Raw genomic sequence first — 19,153 nt, 5'->3', positions numbered from 1 at the left:
ATTCCGCAGAGGGTGCATTCAATTTCCCGCCCCAGTCAGAATGCGGGTAATTTCCTCAGAACTGTAATATGGAGGTGGCATTATAGGCGGCCTGCATGTGCATACTACCTGTGTTTTTTTTTTTTGCTACCATGTGGCCAAATATACAATGAGAAAAAAATATTAATGCAATATGTAAAGTGTTAGTCCCATGTTTCATGAGCTGAAATGAAAGATTCCAGAAAATGTCCATACACACAAAAAGCTTATTTCTCTTACATTTTGTGCACAAATGTATTCACATCCCGATTAGTGAGCATTTTTCCTTTGCCAAGATAATCCACCTGACAAGTGTAGCATATGAAGAAGCTGATTAAACAGCATGATCATTACACTGGTTCACCTTGTGCTGGGGAAATTAAAGGCCACTAAAATGTGCAGTGTTGTCACAGCTGTCTCAAGTTAAGGGAGGCCTGCATACTCACAGTCATGTCACCCATTGAGCATGTTTGGGATGCTCTCGATCGAAGTGTACAACAGCGTTTCAGTTCCTGCCAATATCCAGCAAATTCGCACAGCCATTGAAAAGGTGTGGGACAACATTCCACAATCAACAGCCTGATCAACTCTATGCGAAGTAGATGTCGTGCCGCATGAGGCAAATGGTGGTCACACCAGATACTGGCTGGTTTTTTGATCCACTCCCCTACCTTTTTTTTGTATGAATGTGACCAACAGATGCATATCTGTATTCCCAGTCATGTAGATTAGGGACTAATGAATTTATTTCAATTGACTGATTTCCTTATATGAAATGGAACTCAGTAAAATCTTTAAAATTGTTGCATTTATATATTTTTTCAGTTCCACTGAGATGATGCAAAGTTTTTTAGTGGGAGGATGGTGTACTGCCAAATGACTGAATTATGTCAAACTTTCCAAGTAGTGCTCCCTCGTCAAAATGTTCACTACATGTGCTGAAGTCAAGAGAGGTCTTCAGTGAATCATATTTTATGTTAGTCAGACAGCATTTAAAACCAATCCAGAATCACAATATTGAATTTCATTTTATTGGCACTTTTGTTGAAAATAACAAAATAGAAGAGAAATATTGCAAACATAAATCTGTAACACTGACATTAAAAAAATTATAAGAAAGTGGTCCAACATCATATAAAAAGTGACAGCTCTACTGTTTCTAGCCTTTTTGGATCACAGATATTTTGTATTTTATACCCTGTAAATACTTCTACAAAGACGCTTGACTGAGAATAAAACAATATTATATAGTGTGGTACAGTTTACATACAAAAATCAGATGTTCAAGTGACTAACAAAGCAGGAATCACAATCATTCAATTATTTAAAAATATAAAATCATAACTACAAAATATAGTGCTGTTAAAAAACAAAAAACAAAGACAGAAAAAACAGATTTGAACCAATCTGCTGAACAAATGCAGGAAACCGGTCATGCCACACAGAACCAGCATGCATTAGAGGAACTGGGCTTTATTCCAGTACAGTCTCTGGTATTTGCACAGCATATTCTTCAGCAAGTTCTTAGTCAGGTCAAGACAAAATGAGGTGTTCAGTACCTCCCGAACTCAAACAAACACGTTTGGACAGTACAAGCAAAATACAGCACAATGCCAATGAATTTAAAATCAAGATCCATCTATCCTTTAAAAGCAATGCTTGTATTCATCAGGCATAACATGTTGACAGGCATCCACCATCCTGGTGCTTTGGTAAGATAGAAACAAACAGTTTGTTCGGCTAGAATTAAAAAGAGTACATTCCCTTGTTTTTTCCCCAATCCCTGTATTTTTCCCTAGAGGAAATACCTGGTCAATTCTCACAGGCAAAGTACACAAGTATATTCCATTTGAGCCCAGTGAAGATCCGGAAATGTAAAAAAACAGCATTCATTTGTTTAAAAAACATTTAGTTGAATAGGCCTCTTAAAATGAGACCGTAATTACAATGTTCAACATAGGGATCTTTCAAAATTCTGTAGTATAATGCAAGAAGTCTTAAAAACACTAAAGATGTATAGAAAAGGCCAAATCTTCTTCAATACTCTTCTCAGGTATGTGAAATCCGGCACTAGGAATACTTCTCAACAACCTCTTGAAGGGTATAACATTTATCAGCAAAGATTCCTGGGAACACTGTAGAGCAAGGTTGATGTGAAAGTTGGTGTTCAGGCTACAGAGGCAACTTTGTCACAGTTGCTGGTGTACTGAATGTCGAACCTGTCGATATCAGCCTTCTTTTTGTCCCACCGGGGCAGAGCACATAGAAAGAGTGTGACCCCACCCAGGAGCACAGAGCATCCACTGAAGTAAAAGGCCAGGTCATAGGACTGGGTCCAGTCAAAAAAACACCCTTGAACAGGAAAAGTGAAAAAAAGAAAAGGAAATTGAATTAGAAACAAAATATCTCGACAAAGCATGAGTCAGCTAAAGACTCGCTAAAGGCAAACATCTTGAGTTCAACATTCTCACTCACACATTAAGATGACAATCTGTAAAATGTTTTGACATATAGCAGAGTGAATCTCTGTAAAAGCATGAATATGAACCTGTACCATCTCTAAACTAAAAACTAAATCAGGACCACACACACTCCGCAATGATGTTGACCAAAGGTGTCAGAAGTGGGATCTTTCTTACCAACAACAGGGGGCCCGAGCACGATCCCGAATCCACCGAAGAACATGAGGATCCCATGGGCTTGGGTCAGTTTGTCCAGCCCCACGATCTTGGTGGTGATGTATGATGTTAGGGACCAGTTCCCAGAGAAGAAGCCCACCACAGCTGAGAGGATCTGCAGGCCTACATAGCTCTTGGAGATAGGGATGAGGAGAAGGGCTGCCCCAGTCCCCAGCAGGGTGAAGGCATACAGGAACAGACTGTTGATCCACCTCACGTCTGCTAGTATGCCCAGGGTCAGCTTGCCCATGCCGGCAGTGACTGCTACAATGGAAACCAGGGGGATGATGCTGACCTCGTCGATGAGGCCCTCACTCATGGCCACGTCCTCCATGAAGAGGACTGGAGGGAAGGCTCCCAGGCTAAACAGGAAGATGGCGATGCAGAGGGCCATGAAGATTCTGTCGTGCAGGAAATCAGCTGTGGAGTGCATGTACTTTGAGTAGGCCTGACGCTTCTCCTTGATAATTTTCACAATGGCTGAACCTGCCACGAAGCCCCCTTTTTTGCTAGTTGTAGTGATGGTGATGTCTTTGGCGTCAATGATGATCAGGAGATCCTTGACCGTCAAGGTGCCTGGTGTAGTCTTGAAGTCGTCAGCAGGCGGGTTCTCAAAGAGCTGCTCCTCTGTGCGCTCCAGAGCAGCCTTTTGTTTGAGGTAATAGGCAGGCATGTTCAGAGGCCTCATGAAGCCGGCACAGGCCATGAGGTTGAGGGCCAAGGCCCCGATGATCAGCAGGCAGCCATCCAGATCAAAGAGAAGAATCAGTTCATTCTGAGCTGTGGCATAGAGGAACCCTCCCACACTTGTGCCTAAATGAAAGAAAGGAATGATTTAGTGTTGGCATTCCAGAATAATCCATTAGAAATAAATTTATATTAATTCAATAAAAGCTTTGCTTAGTGGCACATCTTTGCCTAAAGCTACCCTCCCTGTTCTCCATTGATACTGCTGGATATTCCCTAAGGCAATTTCACGTCAGATGTGAATGTGTTTTCCTCAAAGGGACAAAAACAGAATGCCCCAGAACAGCGTTGTATTACCAGTGTTCTCCTTGTCACCAGTCCACTTCCCTAACCACAAGGCTGCACTGTTTTTAGACTAGAATGTTTACCTTGGCATTCCAAGACTTCCATCTTCTGAAACAAGAAAGAACTGAGCATGGAGACTTGGTGTGAACCCAGTAAGCGCAGAGGGGGGCTGAGGTACCTGTGGTGACTATGCCGAGGGCGAGGCCACGTCTCTTGTCAAAGTACTGACAGGTGATGGTCAATGTGGCAGCATAGACAAGACCGCAGCCAAGACCTGCGGACAACAAAAACAGCAGAGGTAATTTTATTAGCACATTGTAGAGGAGCATTTAGATACAGTACCTTAACCACAATGAAGAATATATTTAATGTTCTGAACAAAGCCTTGCACAGTAAACTGTGTACCTTAAAATGTAAAACTCTGATGTTGAAAATCTGTTGCTCTCTGATAATGTTACATATTATTCACAACACAAAGAATTTTTGTCTAGTGTAAAATCACCTCAAGAGACTCTGGTAATTTGATCCACAAAGGATGATGAGGGTGCGGGGTGGGGACTGAGCCTTATGGTCTGAAAATAGACGCCATTCTTCAAATATGCATGGCCTCGCTCTCAGGTCAATGCCACAGGCAGTGTTGACAGTGGCAGTCTATTGGGCTCTATCCCATCAGCATGGAACAGTTGTCACTGGGTGTTAGATAAGGGGCTGTAATGGGGCCGTCAAACTATTTGGGGTGCACCAGAGGCATCAGGCAATCTGACTCTGCCTTGTTTTATATCTCTGAATACATCCTACATATACCCTCATTCAACACCAGAGGAGGCTGGTGGGAGGAACAATAGTAGGGCAGGCTCATTGTAATGGCTGGAATGGGATTAATGGAACAGTAGCAAACAAATCAAACATAGTTCCATGTATGCCATTCCAGACATTACAATGAGCCCGTCCTCCCCCACCAGCCCCCTCTGTTCTACACATACCTTCAGTGCATGTGTGCTTGAGCATAGGCATGAACATATTCACTTACAGCTCCAACTTATTTCTTCTTTATGTGTAAATTCTTATCTTTGAGGAAGTTGTCTTATCTATCAGTGAAAGACTGGTTATTGTGTAATATTTATATGTAATGGTGAGTTAAAAACAGTTCACTCCTATGGAACACAGTTTGGGTCTTTGCGTGTCAAAAAACATACATGTCAAATAACACTATTTGACATGTCAAATAACACAGTTCTACTGTAGAATGTTGTGCTGGACCGCAACTTCTGGGGTAGCTAGCTAGCTTTAGCTTGGTACCTAGCTAGCATCAATACAACCAGCCTGAAAATAATGAGCAGTAGAAACTGCAGTCATTTGTCATTATTCTTAGCAATGATTTAGGAATCCTTGTGAGTATTAGCTAGGTAGCCACTTGTTGTTCGCCTATTGAAATTGAACTTCAGTTCATGAAAAGAAATAGCTAGCCAGCTACTAAACCCTGTTGCCCAAAGCTAAAGTTATAAGCAGCCAGCTAGCTTCATGAGGCTCGACCGGACAGAGTTGTGAAGCTAGCCACAATAAGGATTAGGCACAATAGTGGAATTTGCCTTCACAATAAAAAATATCATGCCATATTTAGACTAGATCATGGTAAACAAGGTTGGAATGTGAAGCAATGAAATGGGGTATCAGTCTACTCAGTGACACCCACAGAACACAACTGTTTAGAGTTTATGTAATTATTAGCATTGTAGCTCTTATCACGGGACTGTGAATGTGTGAAATCACCTCCAGTCAGCCTATTGTGTGTATTGACATTCATATTGCACTGTACAGCTTTACCTAAGGATTGGGGAACAATGAAACGGGGTATCAGTCTAGTCAATACCCAAGATATTTTTTCACAACGTCCTCCTTAGAGTTATCATACACCAAAACATCCACACAGTATTGTTTTTCCTCTGGAATAGTGTTCAATACACATAGGTTGACAATAAATGTGGCGCAATTCACAGTTGTTTCAGTCCCACAATAAGAGCTACGACGCTAATGTTCTCTGGGTGTCACTGAGTAGACTGACACCCCATGTCATTGATCCACAATCCATAGTTAAGGCTGTAAAATGAAATAAGTATGCCCCCAATGCAATTCTAAAGTCTAGTACATCATTGTGATTTCAACAGATTTTTGTCAACTTAACAAATTATTGTCTTTTGTTGATTTTATATAACATTCCAACCTTGTTTAGCATGATCTATTCAATTATGGCAAAATTCTTCTATTTGTAGTCATCTGAGTCACTGTCGATGACATACTTTTATTTTGAAGGCAAACCACTTGTGGCTAATTCTTATTGTGGCTTGCTTCACAACCCAACCCGGTCTGGTTGAGCCTCATGAAGCTAGCTGGCTGCTTATAACTTTATGCTTTGGGCAACAGGGTTTAGTAGCTGGCTAGCTATTTATTTTCATGAACTGAAGTTCAATTTTAATAGGCAAACAACAAGTGCCTACCTAGCTATATCTAATAGTGGGCCATACAAACCGCAGATCTGCTTCAGCAGTAAAAGATCACCATAAGGTTCTCACTTACCGACGACGATCCCGTAAGAGAAGATGAGGAACTGGACGTTAGGAGCGAAGGCACTGAGCATCAGGCCCCCTGCCACCATGACCCCACTGAAGATGGTCACAGGGCGCGCCCCAAAGTTATCCACACAGGCACTGCAGACCGGACCTGGGGAAGAACACAGGACAGAGAGGAGGTGTGAATTAATTGTGTGTGTGTGTGTGGAAGAGTTGAGTGTATGTTGCTGAATAAGCGCAGAGACTTAGGGAGGAGGAAAAATGTGATGACACAAACAAAGACATAAGATGGAATTAATATGGTGCTTTCAGGATCCATGTGGTGTAAGCAAGATGAAGTTCCTAAACAATAATAAAATAACCAAAAGGAAAGTGATGCCAGTAAAGGTGAACTGTACATGTGGCAGGAAAACATGATGTACTGTATCAACACTAACCTTGTGACATGGTCCCCTTTTCTGCCCTGATATTATTTTGACCTTATAATTGTCACTTTTGTATGGTTCACTATTTACGACAGTGTTCATCTGTGCTCTTTAGCCTCTGCCATAGGTGTGTGGTTGGCTAGGTTTGTGACTCCACTTGTTCTCCTCACATTTCCCCTGAAGCCTAAATGCAGCACTAGCTAGTTATTAGACACCTGAGCAGAGGTTACGGGTCAGGGAAAAGGACAGTATTTGATGCTCATTCATCATCCTCACAGCATAACAAATTTAAAAGCACACAGAGTTACAGAAATATATATATTTATGGCAAATGGGACCACTTCTATCCTGATTGATGGACCTTTTAGGGGGGACAGTAAAAAGGTCTGGCTGTGTATTTCAAACAAGGGAAATAGAGGTCTGGTTAGGACAAATTGGATCCTTCAGTGGACAGAAGCGAGGACTTGGGCCAAGCTTTGGAAGATGTTATCATCTGCTGCCAATTTATTAAAGACTGCTATGTTTCCCTAGCATCATGCCAAGTCGAATACAGCCCAATCCGAGTAGCTTCCAAAGCTATACACTGCACTGTTTGTATAGGTCCTTGTGTCTTATGCACATTCAAATTGACAACTTGATTCAGCAGAGTCAAACTATTTGTTGTGCGGAGACATATTGAATTCCTAGTCAAACCACTGAAAACCCGAGGGTGTCCTATTGAACCCTCTCTCCCCCTCCTTTCCATTTCACCACCAATTAAAACAGCCCATGGTTTAAGGCTGCATAGCTCAGCTGTCAAGCACCACACGTGTACTGGGAGCCATCAGTATAGTCATGACTTTTACCTGACCTCTTTGAAAAAGTGACAACATGAAGGGAGGCTTAGCCTGGCGGTGAACCAAGACCATAATATCCCATCTCTGATCCTGTTTTGCCAAAATAATTCAAACCAACTTGAATCAGTGAATCTCTCCCTCCCTCTCCCCTAAGTGCTCCTCCTGCAGGTATGACCGTGCTGACTTGTAGATGATGAAATCAATAAGCACAACTTAGTGTTAAGAGCACCACAAAGTGCATCCATATTGCACGGTTCCCTTCATCTACTTAGGACAAGTCAGACAAAGTCAGCACTGCACTTTCACATCTGTTGATATGTCCCAGGCAAAATATGTATTTTCCCTTCTCTGACCTCCAAACAAGATTAATTGGCAAGATAACTGGTCTGTGACTTTACCTATAATACTACCATTGTTGTATGTGTTTATAGTCAGTTAACTACCAGGAGAGTTGTTTATTGCCTTCAGTTGCTTTTTAATTATACAACAGATGTCAGACATGCATACCATGTGAGACTAATTTCAAGACAATGTAGCTGCAACTGTAAAGTGCATTGATAAGTCAATTCAGGTCTAACTACTGACATGATGTTTAGCATATCAATTCAAAGCCACGCCAAGCAAATCAACATGGAAAGCTTGAAGAGATGTTCTGATGCCGAGTTGAATACATGCTACAATAAAAAATAAATAAAAATAAACTAACTAAAACACCATATCTATAAACTCATACAACGATGGTGGCATTATGGGTAAAGTCACAGAACAGTGAGCTCTGAAGGTATTCCCTGTCTTTGGATGAGAGCATTAGCCTATACCCATACAGTGTCTAAATAAATAAACAAAGGTGTTTGAAGAATACTTACTGGCTATGAGTCCCACTCCAGAGACCAGGGAGCCAACCCAGGCTGTCATGCCTTTCCCCTCCTGGAAGGCGTGAAGCCACTCCGGGTACAGGACGCCCACGGACTGGGGGGAGCCGTAGGCCAGGAACTGGGCCACGAAGCAGGCCACAACAATGACCCATCCCCAACCTCCATCCAGCACATTCTTTGAGCTCTGAAGACTCATGCTGTCAACAGGGAGGGTTCCTGGGGAAAAAAGGGAAAAAAAGGAAAAAGTGTTAAAAGCACAGGTGGAATGGACAAGCAATGAAACATTGCAATTTACCAAATGCATGAGACTACAGACAAAATAAATCACAAGCAAGTTTGGAGACAAATGATAAATGTCCTAAGCTACTTTCTAAAGTCGTAGATAAATGCCAAATAAACACTCACGTCTTGATGTTGATGCTGCTCTTGTCTGGTCTACCAGGCAGGTCATCTGTTTAAAACAGAATGCAACCTTCTCATCCTGCTCTGACCATGTTGTGCCATCACAAAGACCACACCTTGAAGGCGGGGAGTTTGGCATCTGGACTGCCTACCTTCTACTTGAACCTGCCTTTTGTCCATCTCCCCTCAGTTCTGGCACGAAACACTGAACTTTTAGAGGCCCACGCTTTCCAGTGCTAACAATAATAAGAAATAAAATCACCATTCATATGAGCACTACTGCAGCATCCTCTCTTCTACCTATTAGTTTTTAAAAGCAAAAGTTGTGCATCTATCAATTTGCGGGTAGGCTAAACACCATTATATTGAGGAACACCGTGCCATCTACACATAGACTATATACACAAATGTATGTGGACACCCCTTCAAATTAGTTGATTTGGCTATTTCAGCCACGCCTGTTGCTTACAGGTGTATAAAATCGAGTACACAGCCATGCAATCACCAAACATTGGAAGTAGAATGGCCTTACTGAAGAGCTCAGTGGCTTTCAACGTGGCACCATCATAGGATGCCACCTTTCCAACAAGTGAGTTCGTCAAATTTCTACCCTGCTAGAGCTGTCCCGGTCAACTGTAAGTGCTGTTATGGTGAAGTGGAAACGTCTAGAAGTAACAATGACTCAGTCGCGAAGTGGTAGGCCCCACACAAGCTCACAGAAGGGACAGCCTAGTGCTGAAGTGAATAGCACATAAAGAATTGTCTGTCCTTGGTTGCAACACTCACTACCAAGTTCCAAACAGCCTCTGGATGCAACTGTAACGGATGTGAAACGGCTAGCTAGTTAGCGGTGGTGGGCGCTAAATAGCATTTCAATCGGTGACGTCACTTGCTCTGAGACCTTGAAGTAGTGGTTCAAGGGCTGCGGCTTTTGTGGAGCGATGGGTAACGATGCTTTGAGGGTGACTGTTGACGTGTGCAGAGCGTCCCTGGTTCGCGCCCAGGTCGGGGCGAGGGGACGGACGTAAAGTCTATACTGTTTACACAACATCAGCAACACAACTGTTCGGGAGCTTCTTGAAATGGGATTCCCAAGCAGCCAAGCAGCTGCACACAAGCCTAAGATCACCATGTGGTGTAAAGCTCACCATCTGGCAGTCTGACCGACGAATCTGGCTTTTGGCGGATGCCAGGAGAACACCACAAGCCCCAATGCATAGTGCCAACTGTAAAGTTTGGTGGAGGAGGAAAAATGGTCTGGGGCTGTTTTTCATGGTTCGGGCTAGGCCCCTTAGTTCCAATGAAGGGAAATCTTAACTGACAGCATACAATGACATGCTAGACAATTATGTGCCTCCAACTTTGTGGCAAAGTTTGGGGAAGGCCCTTTCCTGTTTCAGCATGACAATGCCCGAGTGCACAATGAGGTGCACACATAATGCATACAGAAATGGTTTATTGAGATCAGTGTGGAAGAACTTGACTGCACAGAGCCCTGACCTCAACTCAATCGAACACCTTTGGGATGAATTGGAATGCCGACTGCGAGCCAGGCATAATCGCCCAACATCAGTGCCCGACCTCTAATGCTCTTGTGGCTGAATGGAAGCAAGTCCTCACAGCAATTTTCCAACATTTAGTGAAATGCCTTCCCAGAAGAGTGGAGGCTGTTATTACAGCAAAGCGGGGACAAAGTCAATTTTAATGCCCATGATTTTGGAATGAGACGTTCGATGATCAGGTGTCCATATATACACATGTAGTGTAGCTACCTATTTTTCTTTATGAAACAATATGGGTTTTATCAGCATCTGCAACAAAGGAACTACACTGATATTCGTCACCCATTACACATAGCCAACAAAATATATAACGCTGTATATAGCCACAGGCCTGCTATGCTATAATGTTGTGATATAGTAGCCTATTGTTATTTTATTAACAAGAGGAAATACATGCGACTTACCTTAACATCAACAACAGCCACATGCACAACAACAGGCAACTGCAGGATAAGTGCGCGTTCGCCTACAGGGAGTTGCCATGAAGGATGGTCTCCCTATAATAACTATTTGTATAGAATCTAAATATATATATTTTTTAATTAACAGACATCACATGCAGATGCCGAGCTTCCGCAAGGCTATATCTGAGATGTGAGCAGACCCGGGTGCCAGAAGCTCTACGCGCATAGTATCCGTTTTATACGGTTTATTTGCCGGAGAACAAACCGGTTTAAAGCTGTTTTTGCTGGTCGGGGTTTATACGCCCGCTACCTACGTTGAGGAACTCTGCTGACTCTTCATCATGCGCGACTGTGTGAAGCTATAAAGAACAATGCGCACTGCTCCCCACTGCCACATAGTACACACAACTGAGAAGCCCTATCAATTCATGAAAAAACTGGCCATAGGTGGGGTGGGAACCATGTAAACTTTTCTTCGACTGCATACAAAGACTCGACTTGCCAATCAATTCCAAAATTTAGAATTAGTAATTGGCCTACCTGATGATCAGATAGCACTTCAAAAGTATTTAAAGTCAAATCAGATTGAATGTGCGTTTCAAATTGTCTACTGTAAAATCACCGTCTTTGAATTTGTAATAACTAAATTGAGTAATTATTTGTTATCGTAATGAAAAATAGCTGTTTCTTTTCTCTTTACATGTAATTCACATTAAGACCACACGATTTCACCAAATTATTTTCCAAACACTTTCCCTGGCTGCCTCTTCTCTTACTATCCATAAAAAAAAAAAGTTTAACATATTTTCCAATGAATTTAGATCTATAATTGTTTTTTAAATATACAAGTACGAAAGCCTAAAGATAAATAATGCAGAGAGAAATTCAGATCATTTTCGAGAAAAGTAGTAATATGTTGGATGAGTGTGTTGGGGACAAAACTGGCCCCTGGGGCCCCATTATGGTTATGAATGTGTTTCTACCTGTCATTTAAAATTACTAGTCCAGTTAGCGCTAGTTTATGCTAACTTGCTAGTTAGCAACTTCACTAGCAGTAAATGCTAGCCAGCTAGCTAGTTACCATAAACTGCTAGGAGTGATGGATGAACAATAACAAAAAAAAGTGTAAACTGTAGTCATTTATTTCCCTTTCTAGTTTATTCGCCTAAACATGACATTCATCCACATACCAATTTTTTTTCCAAACGTTGCTTTTTTGTGACAGCAATTAAACATTGTTCTTAGTAGGGGCTAGTTACCCCCTAGTACTCAATTAGGCTGCTTAATCTAGCCTGGCTCACACCCGGGAGGCGTGTAAACTCAACCATGTAAACTCCTCCCACTGGGGTAACCCGGGCCAGATAATCAAATCCCCTCATTAGCAACGTACATGCCCCGCCCACCTCAGGATTCCCCTGGTCACTTAGGGTCGTAGCCAGGGTTGCCATTTTTCTAGTTTTCCTGTAATTTGGCTACTTACAAAATGATGTCGCGGGTGAAAATGTGTTGATTGCGGGCTGTTGTTTTTTTGGCTGCTTAGTTCTAAGTTGCACCGCGACTGCCAAGGCATTGTTCTTAAAAAATACAAATCTATTTCCCTGTGACCTGCTGTCAGTGGTGTAGTGGTGACTGGAGAAGTAGGTATACTCCAAATTTGCCCCCAAAATTCGAATGGCCCACCCTGCAAAGGAAGGGCGCCCTGTGTAAAAGATTACATGAGAAACAGTGACATACACCCTTAATGACCTAAAATTATGAATCCCATACTGGTCTTTCACTGTCAGGCCAACCCAAGCTGCAAGTGGGCTACTATTGAAACAGATAAATGAGACTGTCAACTGAGTTTGAAATTCACAGGTTTCAGATTTTCCCATATTTTGGGGATTTTATTTTTTAACAGAAAAACAACTAAATCATATGTTCTAAGTCCATGACAATGCTCAAACCACATCAGGAGACCACTTTTGAGGTCTGGGAAAAATCAAAGAGATTTTTGAGTGTAGTTACCCTTTAATTCAAGTGTGCAGGTACGTAGCACTGTTATTTGGTTAGCTGTGTGTCTGTTGCACATGAGATGGAGTAGGCAAAGGAGATGGACACTGGATTAAAGCAAATAATCATGGTATCATTCTGACAGGTAGGCATAGGCTTTGTAGCTATTTAACATTTAGTAAGAATGTTTTGGGGAAAGCCTTTCCATCTACCTATCATTAGCATGAATATATTTTTCCTATTCCTTAATTGTTTGACACCTGGAGATTTTATTCAATATTATTTCACATTTGGCTATAGGCTTCTTTATAAACGTGGACGCAATTATTTTTATAAAGATTTACTCATATGTGTTCTCCTGTTCTATTGGTTTTCTTTCATTGTCTAGCTGCCAAAGGCATTATCCTAGTCATATTAGCAACCCATGATAATCAAATCCAATTTGATTTGTCAGGTGTGCCGAACACAACCTGTGAAGACCTTACCGGGAAATGCTTACTTACAAGACCTTAACCAGCAATGCAGTTTTAAGAAAATAGTGTTATGAAAATATTTACTAAATAAACTAAAGTAAAAAATAAATAATGAAGTAGCACAATAAAATAACAAAAATTACGTTATATACATGGGGTTCCGGTACCGAGTCAGTGTGCAGGGGTACAGGTTAGTCGAGGTCATTTGTACATGTAGGTAGGGGTAAAGTGACTATGCAAAGATAATAAACAAGTGGTAACCAGTTTATAATAGCAATAAGTCCCCTCTAGGGTTTGTGCTATATGGCCAATATATCATGGCTAATGGCTGTATCCAGGCACACTGCGTTGCGTCGTACATAAGAACAGCCCTTAGCCATATATTATATATTGGCCATATACCATACACCCTCGTGCATTATTGCTTAATCATAGCAGTCAAACAAGTTAAATCGACATCCATTGATGGAAAATTATCTGGCGAATTTAATAAAGACAAATGATCTTTCCTTTGCGACGTATTCAAATTCCTTTATTACGTCATGTCATAGCTAACAATAATATATTTGTTTTAATGAAAAACAAATGTAGCTTCTAATGTTGTTTCAAGTTAAGTCAATATTCCTTTGCATATGACCTGGTGTTACCATGACAACCACCCCAAAAATTAAAGGAACAGTGACAGGAAATGAGCATTGCATCTATCTGCTACTTTAGAAGCTACATCAGTGTGAATGTGCAAATCTGATATGGGTAACAAGTAAAACTGAGTGTGGACTGTGGACAACCAGAAAAACAGATTGGATATAGAAAGAAAATCAGTTTGGGGTTCTTAGGGTGGCTATGTAAACACAGCCTTAGATTGACAGGCAGTGCACTTCAAAATTGACCCACAGGTAACTTGAAATGCTTGAGGGTGTCTAGAAAGGAATGTTGGCAATTAGCAACACACAACATATTCAAGCAAGTTTTCAAGACATTAAACCTAATAGTGCTATACTGAGTCAGCAAAATCCTGGTTCAACATAATGAGGGTAATTTAGTGATAATGCCTCAAGTTACACCCATAACCAATAATGTGATTTATTCCTTATGCACACGTTTGATAATCACAAATCAGCCAGATCTGTCATTGGTTTTGCAAAAAGTTAGTTTCCAGCAACTATGTTACATTTGATTGATGATAAGGACTTTCAATTGTGTCCTTCAAGAGTCAATTCTTTCCTCAGCTCAACACAAATTGAATGCACAGTATTGCAACAATTGTACCACACAGGCCAGTAGAAGGCATACAGCTCCATTCTGGGTTATAGTCCCGACTCTTGAGGGATTTGGGAAGAGTGGAGATATAGGCACGTTTTTTTACACTGTAGAACCTAATGTTCCAAAGGAACAAGTTCCCGCCCAGGTTTTTTACATGGTAGAACCTAATGTTCCAAAGGAACTTTGATGCAGTTTCCCACAGTCAAACTCAGAGGGCTTTTAGGGGACGACATAGAATTCGTAATCCCCTTCTCCTCGAAAAGAGAGGGAAGTACTGAGAGTGGAGTACAGTTAATTGCATTTTTCTCTGGCATTAGCATATAACATGTTACTTCTGACCAGGTGACTTAATAAACTATATTAAAGAAAGTTCAATAAAACTTTAAAATACATTATTATTATTTTAATTTTATATTCAGCAATGATAAAATCAAATCATGTTACACTCAATATTGATCTCTGACTAGCCTGCAGTGCATTCGGAAAGTATTCAGACCCCTTCAGTTTTTCCACATTTTGTTACGTTACAGCGTTATTCTAAAATTAATTAAATAAATAAAAATCCTCATCAATCTACACACAATACCCCATAATGACAAAGCGAAAACAGGTTTTTAGATTTTTTTGCAAATGTATTAAAAATAAATTAAAATACCTTATTTAAATAAGTATTCAGATCCTTTGCTACGAGACTCGAAATTGAGCTCATGTCTCCTTGAGATGTTTCTACATCTTGATTGGAGTCCACCTTTGGTAAATTCAATTGATTGGACATAATTTGGAAAGACACACACCTGTCTATATAAGGTCCCACAGTTGACAGTGCATGTCAGAACAAAAACCAAGCCATGAGGTCAAAGGAATTACCCTTAGAGCTCCTAGAAAGAATTGTGTCGAGGCACAGATCTGGGGAAGGATACCAAAACATTTCTGCAGCATTGAAGGTCCCCAAGAACACAGTGAACTCCATCACTCTTAAATGGAAGAAGTTTGTAGCCACGAAGACTCTTCCTAGAGCTGGCCGCCCGGGCCAAACTGAGCAATCGGGGGAGAAGGTCCCTGGTTAGGGAGGTGACCAAGAACCCGATGGTCACTCTGACAGAGCTCCAGAGTTCCTCTGTGGAGTTGGGAGAACCTTCCAGAAGGACAACCATTTCAGCAGCACTCTACCAATCAGGCCAGACAGAAGCCACTCCTCAGTAAAAGACACACGACAGCCTGCTTGGAGTTTTCCAAAAGGCACCTAAAGGACTCTCAGATCTTGAGAAACAAGATTCTCTGGTCTGATGAAACCAAGATTGAACTATTTGGCCTCAATGCCAAGCGCCACGTCTGGAGGAAACCTGGCACCATCACTGCAATGAAGCATGGTGGTGGCAGAATCATGCTGTGGGGATGTTTTTCAGAGGCAGGGACTGGGAGACTAGTCAGGATCGAGAGAAAGATGAATGGAGCAAAGTACAGAGAGATCCTTGATGAAAACCTGCTCCAGGGTGCTCAGGACCTCAGACTGGGGTGAAGGTTCACCTTCCAACAGGACAACAACCCTAAGCACACAGCCAAGACAACACAGGAGTGGCTTTGGGACAAGTCTCTGAATGTCATTGAGTGGCCCAGCCAGAGCATGGACTTGAACCCAATCGAACATCTCTGGAGGGACCTGAAAATGGCTGTGCAGCAATGCTTCCCATCCAACCTGACAGAGCTTGAGAGGATCTGCAGAGAAGAATGGGAGAAACTCTCCAAATACAGGTGTGGCAAGCTTGTAGCGTCATACCCAAGAAGACTCTAGGCTGTTATCGCTGGCAAAGGTGCTTCAACAAAGTACTGAGTAAAGGGTCTGAATACTTATGTAAATGTGATATTTCCATTTTTTTGCTTTGTCATTATGGGGTATGGGGGAAAAAACAATTTAATACATTTTAGAATAAGGCTGTAACGTAACAAAATGTGGAAAAAGTCAAGCGGTCTGAATACTTTCTGAATGCACTGTATGGAGAAATAATGACGCTTACACAACCAATATCATACAGACGCAGCCTGGGTACCAGTCGGTTTAGATATTCCCCACCTTGTTCTCTGTGTCATATGCATGTTTGGCAGATGACACAGAGTACAAGGAGTGGAATGTTATCAGAAATTGACTGGTAGCCAGGCTAATACAAACGCATATACTATAACACCAAAACCAACCAAATCAAGTCCTTACATATGGGCCATATTTAAGGACTTGATTTGTGTCATTTTGATATTACAGTATGTTCTCGACATGAGGTACCAATGTTAGTTTGGTCTGAAAACCAGTCCAAACCAGCTATGGAGATCTCCATTATGCTGCTGATATGACCCTCCAAAGGTCAAGGGGGAGTGGTGATTGACACTTCAGCAAATGTAGGCCTCTTATAACTTTAGTTGGAAAACATACTTACACACTTTTCCCAGCAGTTCTGGGAAGATGACCAAGACTGACACCTTTAGAGAGGCTAAATGTTATCCCTTTCTCGCAGCAGCATCTGTCCACATTCACACTAATGTAGACCTCAAGAGCAGCAACCAGCTGTTCAGTTCCATGAAACCCATCATGGTGAGCGGGTCTGTTGTTGAAAAAACAGAAATTCCCGCAGGGTGAATAAACGCCAGTGTATGCTCTGCCACCAGGTTCCGAGAGCCCGGATTAAAGGGCATGAAGCTCTCACAGTATGGCTCCTTTCAGAGTCCAATCTGGATTCCTGCTTGGATTAGTTTGAGTTACTTAGCTCTGCATGATTAAAAAATTACATGCAGAGGTGTCTATCATATAACATGTATAAAAAAAATTAAAAAAATACAATTTAAAGTTTAAAAAGCTCTTTCAACATGGCTATCGCATACATTGTTTTAATGTTTTTTTTTTGGTCCAAATGTGTGAATGTGAATCAGTCATCTCCTGCCACCCGACCTGAGGCCGAAATCTGTAGGATCAAGTTCCTGCCCAGTCCTTGGGGTTATTGCAATCATATTTAATCTCCCTGGAGAGTGGAGTCATGAAAAGCTGCTTTCCTCACTGGCTAGAACCAGTCCAAACCAGGCAGACTTGACGTTTGGGTGTGGGTGCATAGCCAGGGGGAGAGAGGCGAGCTATTGAGAGAGCTGCTTGAAATGAAATATTTTTGAAGCTAGATGAACATCTAGTTTAGGGTGCTAAGGGGCAACAGGAGAAAGCTGGGCTATTTATCTAGTATCACACACACACAGCGGCTCAAATGTAGAGGGGATTACTCAACAGTCTGAGTGGTTCTGGTATTGGGAATAACATAGTTCCTCGCCAGAGTGGGATAGCGTTTGACTGAAGCCAGTTGACGATTGAATTGCCCATTGTCCTCTGCTTTTGCTGTGCCACCAAGAAAACACTTGAATGTTGGAAGTGAGGGTCTGTTTTCAGGACTCAAAGGCTGAGACATTCAGGACATTACACATAATTCTCCTCAAATTAACACTGACACAGACAGCACATTCACACCTTTGGAAATATAATTTCCAGTCAATTACTTTATTAGTGCCAGAGGTTCATTTTACGTAATAGAAGTTCACCTCAGGGTTATGCCTAAAACAAGAGGGACTGAAATAAATTTTACAGAACAGTGCATACTTCAGATAAGCCACAGTTATCTAAAATCTGTCAGAATACACTGCGTGTAGAAAACATTAGTTACACCTGCTCTTTCCATGACATATACTGACCAGGTGAAAGATATGATCCCTTATGGATGATACTTTTTAAATCCACTTCAATCAGTGTAGACAAAGGGAAGGAGACAGGTTAAAGAAGGATTTTTAAGTCTTAGAGACTATTGAGACATGGATTGTGTATGTGCGCCATTCAGAGGGTGAAAGGGGAAGACAAAATATTTGTGCCTTTGAAAGGGCTATGGTAGTAGGTGCCAGGGGCACCGGTATGTGTCAAGAACTGCAAAGCTGCTGGGTTTTCCACACAACAATTTCCCATGTGTATCAAGGATGGTTCACCATCCAAGGGACATCTAGTCAACTTTATACAATTGTGAGCAAAAGGGAGGCGTGAGAAGGAAACAGCAAGATAAATTGTGTTAATAGGGCGTTGGACAACCACGAGCAGAACAGCGTCAATGGGTCTGGAACTCTACTGGAGGGATGCGACACCATTCTTCCAAAAGAAATCCCATTGTTTGGCATTTTGTTGATGGTGGTAGAAAACACTGTCTCAGATGCCGCTCCAGAATCTCCCATAAGTGTTCAATTGGGTTGAGACCTGGTGACTGAGACTGCCATGGCATATAGTTCAGTTTTCATTCTCATCAAACCATTTAGTGACCACTCATGCCCTGTGGGTGGATGCATTGTCATCCTATGGGGGCATAGCCATGGTAGTCAAAATGATGGCCTACCCAGCATTTTTATACATGACAGGACGTTAATTGCTTAATTCAATTCAGGAAACCAAACCTATGCGGAAGCACCTTCTTTCAATATACTTTGTATTCCTAATTTACTCAAGCACTTCCATTATTTTGGCAGTTACCTGTATACACTTTCACACAACAACCTCCAGTAAAACATGAACAGTCAAGAGATGCCACATATTGTGCAAAACAAACAATCAAATCAGAA

The 19,153-nt window shown here is 41.6% G+C and overlaps 1 protein-coding gene across 5 annotated transcripts; it reads right to left on the bottom strand.

The window, feature by feature from the left end:
• Window positions 1-1,027: 1,027 nt before the first annotated feature.
• On the bottom strand, window positions 1,028-11,195 carry LOC115135040 (monocarboxylate transporter 9-like). 5 transcript variants are annotated; one of them, XM_029669244.2, is made up of 7 exons: window positions 10,800-11,195; window positions 8,837-9,069; window positions 8,423-8,647; window positions 6,303-6,446; window positions 3,907-4,002; window positions 2,658-3,509; window positions 1,028-2,370 (listed from the first exon to the last, which is right to left on the bottom strand). In XM_029669244.2, the coding sequence occupies exons 2-7, from the start codon at window positions 8,970-8,972 to the stop codon at window positions 2,186-2,188; spliced, it is 1,638 nt and encodes a 545-aa protein (XP_029525104.1). In that variant the 5' UTR covers window positions 8,973-9,069; window positions 10,800-11,195; the 3' UTR covers window positions 1,028-2,185. The 5 variants fall into 5 exon arrangements, with proteins under 5 accessions (XP_029525104.1, XP_029525105.1, XP_029525106.1 ...); XM_029669245.2 differs by having other exon boundaries at window positions 8,837-8,882; window positions 10,800-11,194; XM_029669246.2 differs by lacking the exon at window positions 10,800-11,195 and having other exon boundaries at window positions 8,837-8,882; window positions 8,986-10,789.
• Between the last annotated feature and the right edge of the window lie 7,958 nt (window positions 11,196-19,153).

Source organism: Oncorhynchus nerka, linkage group LG10, assembly GCF_034236695.1.
Source record: "Oncorhynchus nerka isolate Pitt River linkage group LG10, Oner_Uvic_2.0, whole genome shotgun sequence".
Lineage (NCBI taxonomy): Eukaryota > Metazoa > Chordata > Actinopteri > Salmoniformes > Salmonidae > Oncorhynchus > Oncorhynchus nerka.
The sequence above is the reverse complement of the archived record's forward strand: the minus strand, read 5'-3'. Positions and strand labels throughout refer to the sequence as shown.